The sequence below is a fragment of the Nymphaea colorata genome, chromosome 11 (genome assembly GCF_008831285.2).
Source record: "Nymphaea colorata isolate Beijing-Zhang1983 chromosome 11, ASM883128v2, whole genome shotgun sequence".
In the NCBI taxonomy this organism is placed as follows: Eukaryota; Viridiplantae; Streptophyta; class Magnoliopsida; order Nymphaeales; family Nymphaeaceae; genus Nymphaea; species Nymphaea colorata.
The window spans coordinates 11,773,655-11,785,520 of record NC_045148.1 but is presented as its reverse complement, the minus strand read 5'-3'; the positions used below and the strand labels follow the sequence as shown (position 1 = coordinate 11,785,520).

At 39.0% G+C, this 11,866-nt stretch overlaps 1 protein-coding gene across 2 annotated transcripts in view; it reads right to left on the bottom strand.

Moving 5' to 3' along the window:
• Positions 1 to 4,402: 4,402 nt before the first annotated feature.
• LOC116264123 (lipoyl synthase, chloroplastic) overlaps positions 4,403 to 11,866 on the bottom strand; it is a 40,371-nt gene continuing 32,907 nt past the window's right edge. The window contains exon 8 of one of the 2 annotated variants that reach the window (XM_031644133.2): positions 4,403 to 4,446. In XM_031644133.2, coding sequence (XP_031499993.1) covers positions 4,418 to 4,446 — 29 coding nt within the window. In that variant the 3' untranslated portion in view covers positions 4,403 to 4,417. Of the gene's footprint in view, positions 4,447 to 10,089; positions 10,435 to 11,866 lie in introns of those variants that run through there. The other variant, XM_031644135.2, reaches the window with a different exon arrangement.

Genomic DNA, 11,866 nt, shown 5'->3' with positions numbered 1-11,866 from the left:
ATATACATAATGTGTTTCAAACATATAACATAGAAGATTGTAGACCATGATATAACCTTATTGATAAATGAGACAAATTTAGTCTAAGTCAATCTGGCAAATAAATTTGAAACTAAAGAGATGGAATACCTGTGTATCAGCCACAAGGAGGCTAATGTATGTTCAAGTCTATACTTGATATCACATATATTGTTGGGATATTAGGCAGATATCCAATAATTCCAATATAGATCATTTGAGAGTAGCCAAATATATAATAAAATATTTGCAAAGAAGAAATGATTTTATGCCCATATAGGAAGTTAGATCGATGGGTATACAAATTTGACTTTGCAGGACATCAAAACAATTATAGAATTACATCAAGATGTGTCTATCTATTAGCTGGAGGAGCCATATTATGAGGAGTTTAAGCATACACTTGTGACTATTTCTATTATGGCTGAAAATTTCATAATTAGTTGTGAGGTGTCAAATCATGGAATATGATTACCAAATTTTGTCACGGTGGCTCCTCATTGTGAATGGTATTGGAAGGCCAATAAAGTTATTCTATGACAATAACTTGTAGTTCAATATTTCTATAATAACAGAAGTTTATAAAAGCCAAAGCACATTGACATCAAATTTCTTGTTTTAAAAAATACAAAATGGTCAGTAGTGTGTATACAACATATTAGGACAAACTCCATGATTGCTGCTCTACTCGCTAAGGGTTCAACATTCACGGTCTTTCAAGAGCATGTTGCTTGAATGAGTGTTTTATCACTTGATGATGTATTGGTTTAGTAGAAGTTTGTAATTCAAATGTCGTTATGTAACAGACACACACATGTTAAGTTTTTTATAAAAGTACAGTTTATAGTTTCACTTCTATTATGTAATTATGTGTTTGATCTCTATAAGATATTAAAACATGATCAATTGAGAATATGTATGCTTTTATCACATTGCATGTAATTTTCATGGCTCACATCCATACTTGATTTATATCATAAGTCATACTGACATATGTGATCACCGTAAGTTTAATTATAATTAGTGTAGCTAAGGCTGCTTTGATTCTATCTTAATGTGATCATCAACAAGATGACACTTTATAGAATAATGGTTTTGAATTCATAAAGTTATTCTGCAATGTATAATTATATAAGTAACACATTTGGCCCAAATGAGAGATTGATGGAATCTACGTTTGTTTTGTATGTGTTACTAACATATGTATTAGGGGACATACCCATAATTATGATTAATTGGGTTGGGTCTAATTATCATTTCTAAGAGTATGGGCAATTAAATATGTGGATTATCGAATATTGATTTTGAATCTACTGATGGGCTGGGTCCATAAATTCACTATAAATATATGGCAGTGGTCTCTATAGCCGTATGTTCTCAAATCAGTTTTTATTCTTCCCATTAGAGAGAGACTACAATTATCTAGCAAAGGTTAAGGAAGACTTTGCTTTAAATAAATGAGACTTTGCTCATATTTGAATTGTAATGGACTCACGTACCCTTCTGTTACAGATGATTTGATGATTTGGCATAAACATGTTTTTATGTTTTGATGATTTGATGATCGGATGATAATATCTATCACAAAAGATAGAATCATTTCCTCACCAATATGAATACTTTCTACCAAGTTGTCTGTTGCAAGAAAATGCTTCAATAGTCAAATTCTTCTTTCCAATGCATTCTTGAATATTCTTCTCCATTTGAGAAGCATTTGAGTGTATGAATATTTATTGAATTTAACCACCTAATGGTTTGCAGACGACATATATTTAGTGCAAGCATTTCACGGTATCCTTCTTCAATTCTGAAATAAAACATCTCTTTATGAATTAAATCTTTAGTTCCCCTACTTATAGCTACCCAACCTTGTAAACATTGCCAACACTCAAAGATAGAACATAAATATATGTGTCAAATCGATTGGAGGTTTACCAAGATTTAGAAATTGCCTCATATTGAATCCATTTTTGAACCTCAACCTGGTTATCTTTCATTTCTATGCAAGTGCAGCCACCATGCATGTTGATTATGCAGTCATTTTGAATTAGTTCAAGGTGAAGTAAATTCCACAGTGAATTGATTGGTTCCTTACCACTCATATTTTTCAAATGATAGTCAGAAAGCTGATCATCCAACACTAATGCACTAGCTAATCTTTGCATCTAAAAAATGGATGGGACACGTCCTCCACAAGAGATTTGCATAATGTGACAGCAAGAGCTAGACTGTATCAGATTTTTCTATGAGGCGAGATGACTGGAGCGCCAAATGTTTCAATTGTCACTTTTTTTAAAACGTCATATCTTTTTATTCACCCAGACTCCAATTGTTCACCATCCATTAAGTTGCAACCACTAACCTTGTTAGATATTAATGTTGCTAGACATGCAGCAACTATAACTCCTAGTTTTCTAAAAACATGTTGCATATGCTATAAGAGATAATGAGTAAAACATGAACTATGTCACCAGCTCTGACATAATGAAATAAGATTTTTGAATTCTATCTATCAATATAAAATTTGGCCCTTAAGTCATACTAACTCTCCATTCCACCTGCTCCTTGATATGATCCCAATGTCTCAACATAGACTTCTATTGCCAGGAGTTATCGCCTTTCCTCCTATAAGTCCATATACTATCATTCAAAAGGTTTTTGTTTTTATCAATACAGTACAGTTGTTGGACGAGTTAGGCACATCAAACATTAAGTAAATTAAGGATGTTTTATTTACATCTATGAGAGATTTAAGACCTACACCTCCTTCAATAACGTCAGACCATATAATGGAGACTTCTTTGCTCAGATCGGTCATTCCAAAGGAATCTTTCCATAATTCTTTCAACCTTTGAGAAGACCTTTTGAGGAATAAGGAGTGCTAACTCTAAGTATTTCATAATTTGGGTGATGACTGATTTTATGAGAGATAATCTTCTCACATAAAATATAAGTCAACCCTTCTAACCTAAAAACTTTGTGGAGACCTTCTGCATGCAGGTTTAGCAATGAGTGGTCAACAAGCTGCCATTGAAGAGATGAACCCCTAAGTACATAAATGGCAGTTTAGCTCTTTCCCACGGAAGTACTTGAGAGCACCTTACAAACTAGCCCCCAAATGTTCCATGAAACGATCTTCATTAGGAACCAATAGAGAAATTGCCAAGTGTATTTGCACCTCCCCTTTCAGGTTACATCCCTAGATTTCATGTTCACCAAAGTCTTTGTTCTCTTGTCCAGCTTTGGTTTCATTATCTGTAACACTTCTTGGAAATGATTTACCACAATGAAGACTCATGTATTCAGCCATCTTGGAGCTGGCCATCGAATTGTGAATCGCTACTAAATGTGGGTTTTCCTCATTTGAAAGTGGCATGCGAAGATCCTACTAGTTATTTGCCTCCCATGTTTATGTTTCTTTGTATAGAGAGCTCTACTATCTTCCAATGAGGGGCTCTTAGGTGCCTCTATAGCATGGTTGGTTGGCCTCAAATACAAAACCCAGAGGAATATTAATAATATCTTCCACATAGTTTGAGAGTTGGTTATCTTTTCCACCATTAAAGGGGTTTAACCAAGTCTAAGCTAAGGATTGTTTAATAGGCAATATAGGAATTTGATGCTTAGGAGTCGACGTGCTTGGAAGGCTTTGGTCTTTACTCTTTCCACATAGTAAATTTTTCTAGATTGAAAGCTGGTTGATTCCCTATTCTCTTTAGATTATGAGGCAGTTTGTGGCTTCATGAAATCTTTATAGGAGTCACTTCAAGCTGGCATCTTGTGAGTATTAATAGGCATCCCCACCTTCAATTTTCTCTAATGTTCCCATGTTGAAAAAACATGTTAGTGGGAACTTTCACCCAACCCTCTAGAGTTGCAGCCTTTTTCTTTTGAACACAACTTCAACAATTTTGTGTACTTCACCGGTAGGTGGCTGTTGCTTATGCACCGAGGGCAGGACCGTAATTTATCTTCATAATGAATCACTTGCAGTAGAATATGATCATCATCTAGTTGTATTTCTAACTTTGGGATTGGGTGGAAACTCATGGGAACTTCTATACAAATTCTAGCATAACCAACCCTGATCAACTCATGAGTGCATGGTCTATTGACATTAGTTGTCACACCCCGACCTTTTGACACTCAAACATTTTTTTTTTAAACATCAAGCATCGAGGTGCGACTACACAATAATTTCAAAAGAGATGAGCCAAGCAATGCAAAACAATGGGCAAGCTTTCCATTAAATAAGAATTTCAGTTCATCCGGACAAAAATGTCCAACTCACAACATTGATGCCTAACAAAAAAAAGGCATCAATAAAACCAAAATAAGACTTGTCGGCGCTACAATTGACCCAAAACCTCCCCAGTAGGACGTGAGTGAAGCCATCTGCTCAACCTGCTACCCCGGGTCCACCAAAACCTGAAAAAGAAAACAACTGAAGGGTTAGCCTTCGCAGTATGACAACAAGCCAGGAAAAGTCCAAACCCTCTTAGGTAGGGCTCAATTATACGAGCAAACATCAGAACAATCTATCATCATGTCGTGTCAGGGCATAGCCACATCATTTGCCAAGAAGGTCCCTAACATAGACCACGACATGTAAAGGCCACTCGATGGCCACAGTAACATAGTAACATGTTTTCAATTCACATGCAAGGCACGAATAAACATCATTTCATTCACAATCGCATTCTTCTCATTTACTTTAACTATGAAACAATTTACTATCATGTTGTAGTAGGGCACACAGCCACATAACTTATCAAGGAGCCCTCACCTATACCACAACATGCAAAGGCCACACACAAAGGCCGCAATACCACATTCAATAACCACATGCAATTCAGAAATAACGCATCGTTCTCATTCACACTTCATTCATACTCACATCATTCATATACATTTCATTTTCATCAATATCAGTGAATTGACAGTTCCTGTGGGTGCAAACACAGGCACGTGCACACCGTGGGCGGCCTACAGCCGAGAGACAACCACCGTGGTGGCGCAGAACAGTATGGATCCATCCATCCGCTGCAGCGGTAGAGCACTCATCCATGGATGTATGAATTCCACAGAGAGATACTCAGCCCTCCCTAGGACACCCAGGTTGAGAAGGCGGGAGCCCACACTCCAAGCACGTCATACAACAGTACCCTGGGGCCTTGCACCGCCTGCGCTCCGAACAGGCGAGACCAGTGACGAAGGCAGGACAACTCCCAAACACATAGCCACATCCCATTGGCCTCTCATCTCTTATTCTTTCATTCTTACAATTATCCTTGCACAAACACAATTAACTGGCTAGCTCATGAGGTTGGTTCACTTCACGAGTGAACTCACACCTCCAATTGTCTCCACACGAGGGGTATACATAACAACAACAGTTTTGGCTAACTGTCTCAACATTATGGGTACAACTACCCTCTGTTCAATCATTTGTATCATTGCCTGCGGTAATGTATATGCAACAAACACAACATTTACATTCATTATCACAATAATCACATCTTTGAAAAGCTTAGCCAAACCATAGAGAGTAGTCTCGATCTGTGATGAGCTCGTAGTTGTCCTATGCAGTTATCATTCTAGGATGCTTTCTAATGCACAATTGGGGTCGAGGAGACACTCGACTCGATACCCCACCTCATCTCTCCTAAACAATTATCAAATCTAGCAAGCACATGCAAAGGCATGATATTTCAAAACAGACCTCTAATAGCTTTTCAAAACACATCATATCAGATATCAAACCATTTGCATGCATACACATATTCATTCACCAAACAATCAATCACATCACAATCTTAGGATCCCACGATCTTAGGAACACACATTCACACAGTGCCCCAGGCAAGGATTTGCCTGGAATGCTGCCATACCTGTCACGCATCCAGAAAACTCTCCAAAATGCCTCAAGCTTTGAATCTGATCGCTCAAGGTCTACGGACGTGCCCGGTGTACCTATAGACAAAGAAAAAGGTAAGGTTTCTACTAATTAGCTTATCAATCCAAACGAAGCTAAAACAAAATCATTGAGGCACATATCATCGCCTCAAAAGGGTGTCGACGAGTAGTGTCGACCTACAGGCCCTCCAATAGGCCTCCTCCTAACTTCTTGACGTTGCCACGAGACCCCAAAACTCAATGCTTCGCTTAGTCCATCCTTAACACATTCTTAAATGCTTTCTATAGTCTAGGCGTCAACCTCATTGTCACATCCAACTTAGGTACATTTTCCCCAAATAACTCCAAGATACTCCCGCTCGCAAAAGCGTGAGTCACGTGCTCAAAAAGACGATTCTAAATCTTCCCCACAACATCACAATCTCTATCATGCTTCCCTATTGCTTCGAAAATCAACACCCTAAGCTTAAAAGATCAATATATATATAAATCATCGCTTCTCCAACATAATCCTAAACTTTCCCCAAAAAGCACAATCGCTAACATGCGTCCCCAAAACACCAATTCTAAATTCTAGCATGCTTCCACAATAATTATACATGCTCCAAAGAAAAAATATACAATAAAATGGGCTCAATTACGCCTTGTTCACCCCAAATCAAGAATCTAAACTGCTGCGATGGTCTAGGCAGCCACCTCAAGGGTTCGATCAAGTGCCAATGCCCAAGATTGCTTGCTAACGTCACTAATCACACGCCCAATTTGTTGGTAAGAGGGGGAAGATAGACTCCCCCAGCTGCAAACCATTCAAACGGCAATATACGATGAGAATCCGCGACAAGGAAAAGAAAACAGAGGTCTGCCGTGAGAAAAAGACAACTGGAAAGGCAAAAAGGAGGGGTTCGGTTGAGGGAGGCTCACACGGTGAGGGAGAGGGAACAGTCAAGGGGGGAAAACAGGCAGTTGGGGTGAGAGCACGTGACAAGGGAGAAGGAGGCGTGAGAAGGAGGAAGAGAAATCGTGAGGGCATAGGGTCCTGACAGAGAGGGGAAAATCGAGCGGGGGGGGGGACAAGGGACTGCGCAGGAGGGAGGATAACACGGGAGAGTGAGGGGGAGAAAGGAAGAGAGATCATAGAGGGAGGTGCAAGTGAGGAGCACGAGAGAGAAGAGGGAGACGGTCAGAGAGAGGTCGTGCGGTTGAGAGGGGAGACGGCAGAGACAGTGAGAGAGGGAGGAGGAGAAGAAGGACGAGGAAGGAGGAAGAGGCGGAGAGGAAACAAAAGTCTCACCTGAGCACCACCGCCATCGTTCTCGTCGCCGCCCAACACCTCCGTCGTCTTCTTCTTCCCTACGCTGGCACGGGAGACCTCCAGGAGATAGACGAGGGAAAGGCGAGGGAGAAGGAAAAACGAGGGAGAAGAGGGCGGTGTCGGGCTCCTGTCGCACGAGGAGTTCGGGTCCGGGTCTGGACCCTGACCCGATCCGTCCTGCAAAAGCCGAGCATTACATTAGTCGACCCTTAAGAATTTAGGAAACAACAGAGAAAACCTTGTGATTTCATAACAAGAAAGAGAGCCTTCGGAGTTGATCCATATTGAGAGCTTCAAGGAAGATTCTACCTCAAGGTCAAGAGAAGGTGTCCACCGTGTGACTATAGAGGACATCCTTGCAACTCTTCACACCCTCTGATTTGCAACTTTCAGCATATTTCCTTCCTTGGCAAAGAATCAGGAATCCATCTTTGCCCAATGAAATGAACTTAGGTATATATATTAACTTTTAGAGATCCTTTAGGCACTCTATTGTGAACTTGGCATCCATGCTAATCCTCTCTATACCATGGAAGAAACACCCAATAATGGACCACTGGAATGGGCTTTTCATCTTCTCAAAAGATTCCCTTGGAATAATACAATATGTTGCCTATCTCCTGATGAACTTCAAGATCCTTTGAGTTTGCTTCTCCATCCTTATTGAAGCTCTCAACAACTCTGGCCCACTGATTCAGATTTTCGGCTGCTAGTGGAGCCACTCTTCATTGCTCCTCTCAAGCATTTGCTCTATGGCCGAGCATCTCATCTACCATGCCTACTTCTGACCCAACATGTTTCCCTCCATCCACTATACCTGGTCGACTTTCTTCACTAACTTCATAGCCTTCAATTATTATATCTGAGCCACCCAAACCCTCAGATTTCTCTTTGATGGTTGGTGGCCATGGCCCTCCTCTAACGAAACCCTAGCACCAGCTTACCTTCTTAGACTTTTCTCTCTCCTCAAACTTTTTTCTTTCTAGAACAATCCATTTTTTGCATAACAAAATATCAAGCATCAAGTCTGAAAACCATACTCTTATATCATTCTCCTTTTGCATGCACAAAATATGTGTGCTTACATAGCATAATATCTAGCATCAAGTATGAAGGCAATTCATAGTTCGACCCATTCTTGCTTTTAAGTACAAATGCAATGTGTACTTCATTTAGTAAAGATCTTCATACATCATGTGTGAAGGTAATGCACAATTAGATATAAGGAGGTAATGTATAATTGAGGTAGCAATGATCTTCAGACAAGAAGTCTGAATGCAATGCACCCTTGGATTCCAATGTTGCCTTATAAGCACGAAGGAAATATACATCCTACATAGCATTCCTAGGCAACAAGTTTGTAAGCAATGCACTCTTCAGTTTCATTCTCACAGTGTAGCTGCAAAAGCTGTGTGCTTACCACAGTATTTGTTATCAACTGTGATGGCAATGCACACTTAATCTCATTCTTGCTTCGTAAGCATGAAGACAATGTGTACTTTACATTGTACAGCATCAACATGAAATTTCAAGGCAGTGCACGCTTTTAAATCTCTTTCTTGCTTTGTAATCACGAATGAAATGTCCGTCTTAGTAACCTCAGGCATCAAACTTGAGCACCACATTGATACAATTTTTCGATAAGCATGAAGTCAAGGCAGGACTTAGCATCAATGACCATTTACGTTTAAGTTTTCAGACTAAGCCTTTTTTTTTTTGCTGTCTTCCATTCTATCCCTATTTAAAGTAAGGGATTAAACTTTAGTCCCTCTTTTGAAGCATTTGAAATTTCCTGCTCCTCAGATTAAGGCAAGTGCCATCTCTGAGATAAGTGTGAAGGCAGAACACACTATGGCCACCATCCTTTCACGAGTTAAACACGAAAGGGATGCATGTTGCACTTGGTTTATCAAACCCCAAAAAAGGGGGTATAAGTTATTTGTCTTTGAGCATGGTGAAGCACTGGCTTAATACCAACTAGGACATCTGTTAACATATGAAGTCCTGAGATTGGCAAATGACCAACCTTGCTTATGTTTGTCAGTTTCTCAAGCATAGTCCTTGAAGTACTCAGACTAGGCCCTCCCAACACAAAATAAGATCAATCCTTAAAACGTTCTACCCATGCACTTTTGAGTCAATAATCCTAACTATGAAGGGTCCAAGTGTCTAACCTAAAAATGGACATTCCGAGAGAACTTAGACCAATTCATTGATTTGTCGATTGCTTGGGTAAAGTCAAACAAAGGGTCCATCGAATTTCTTCTAGCAAACAGGCAAAGAAAAACCATAGAGCAAAAGAACCAAGGATTTGGAACATGCAATGCATAAGCACGATGTCTCAAAATATGAAGCATGCATGACTGCTGATTTCTAATGTTTAATGCCACCAGTTGCCAACTGAAGAGCCTGGAAATATCATGGGCATTAAAATTTTTTGCTTATTTGGGATTTTAAAGCTATGTCACATGGATACTCTACAATAGTGAAGTACCAGTGTGGACACGAGTCAACACTGGTACGGATACTGCCTTGGATACTGCTGGGATGCAGGGTTAAATGTGTCAAGTGCGGTCAACACACCGAGGCCAAAACCGTCCAATTTTATCATCCAAATTTTAGGTTTTCTTTTTAACTTTTTTGGCTTGTTTGCCATCTATATTTTGACCCGCTATTTCTTCTTGCTGTTGTGCTTGTATACTTGTCCTCTTTACTCTATTTGTATTCAGTTCTGTTAAGATCTTATATATACACACACGTCTGTGTCCCCATGCCCAAGTTTTTTGAAAGCACTTTGTACCTATGTCCATAGTGACTATGGAACATAGTTTTAAAGATTAATGCCAGTATAAATGCATCACTGCTAACATTCTCAGAAGTACGTCAGAGTTAATGAACAAGAGAGACCTCTTAATATACTATTTTGAAGGGATGAGAACATCAATATGCCCAATCTGAAGAATATATGGGCACCAGAAAATTTGACAAATTACTTTACATAAGCCTGATGAATGAAAAGTTACTAGCAAAATAACAAGCATGAAGAACACCTTCGGTGAAAGTATGGACAGTTAATAAGGTTGCTGAACTCCTAGCTAGTACTTGACAATCCTTCATCTGCTCATGAACTATGGTCTAGCTCATCTCTTCATTTTCTCAGCCTTTACTTAATCTATCAAATTAATGTCCTGTTGAACAACACGGGACAATATTAAGGTTCCTTTATAATATCAATGTACATTACAAAAGTTAAAAAAATTAAGACAACATCCATAGCATAGAGAAAAAGAACAACGGAGAAGAAATGGAAATAGTATCCTTTGTCCTTCAAAATCAAGTACAGAAGTTGAGATAGTATCACCTTCTCATAATTGTAAAGGCAATCAATTAACAGATGATCTTTTCTACCAATTCCACAGCTAGAATATGCTCATCCAATTTCTTGTTACCAATTTGTTCATTAAACATTATTGTTTTTACTCAACTGTATAGCTCTCCACTTGAAGGTGTCAATGTTTTCAAGGCACCAATTGCTTGAAGCTGTCAATGCTCGACCATTATAGTTTTTACAACTTAGTCAAGCTACAGGTCATGAAGCTGATTTAGCATTGGTTATGCCATGTGCTGTTGAGAAAAAGCATCTATTGTTATCATCATAATCAGTATCAATAGATCAACAAAAAATGATCTAATGTGATGTGTTATCACTGTCAGCAAGACAATAAATAAATTTTAGCTAGTGAAACTGCCACATTCCTATGTTCATCTCCCAGAATTCCACACTTGATGTGTAGCACAAACAGTGACATGTAGGGCTCTACTGCAAGCAAATGAGCAGTCCTAGTAAGCAACTATAAAAAATAATTTTCACTGCCAAAGTCAAGTCAAAGGTTGCTCTTGAGATTCGAAATGGGCACAGTCTTGTTTCTTCATCAAGCAATTGCCAAAAGGATGAAAATTTTTTATGACAATTTCTGATCAAGAATGCCATTCAAATGGACTTGCCAAAATAGTCATTGCACTTTGAAGTTTGAACTATTGTCACAAAAAATGTGTATTATACGTCAAAAAGCAATCTGGCAAATAAAACGGCAATAAGACACGTTTTTTTTTAAAGACAAAAAATAAAAGACACATATTATACGTGTATCGTATTATATCCGTCTTTCGCATTTTTTAAACTATCGCACAATTATACTCGTCCTTCACGTTTTTTAAACTATCGCACAATTTTTTTTAAAAGTACACGAGATGTGTTTTCAAAATAATGGCACCACATGTAATATTGAAGAAAAGTTGGTTTATTTAAACTTGATCGCCCCTTTTAATGGAAAAATGTACTTTTAGGTTGAAAAAGAGGGCTTAGATTAAAATCGAAATCCTCGTTCTCGTTTTCTCATTCGGGTGAAACTTGAAAGTGAACCTTGAAGTTCAGAGGGGAGTCGCCGGACGGACAAACGGTGAGAGGGGTCGACGGGAGTCGCCGGAGGTTGATGCGAGTCAACCATCGACGGGAATCGCCGAAGGCTGACGGGAATCGCCGGAGGCTAACGGGAGTCGAGCATCAACGGTTCGGCTAGCTCTATTTTACACTTTTATTATGTGAAATTTATAATCTAT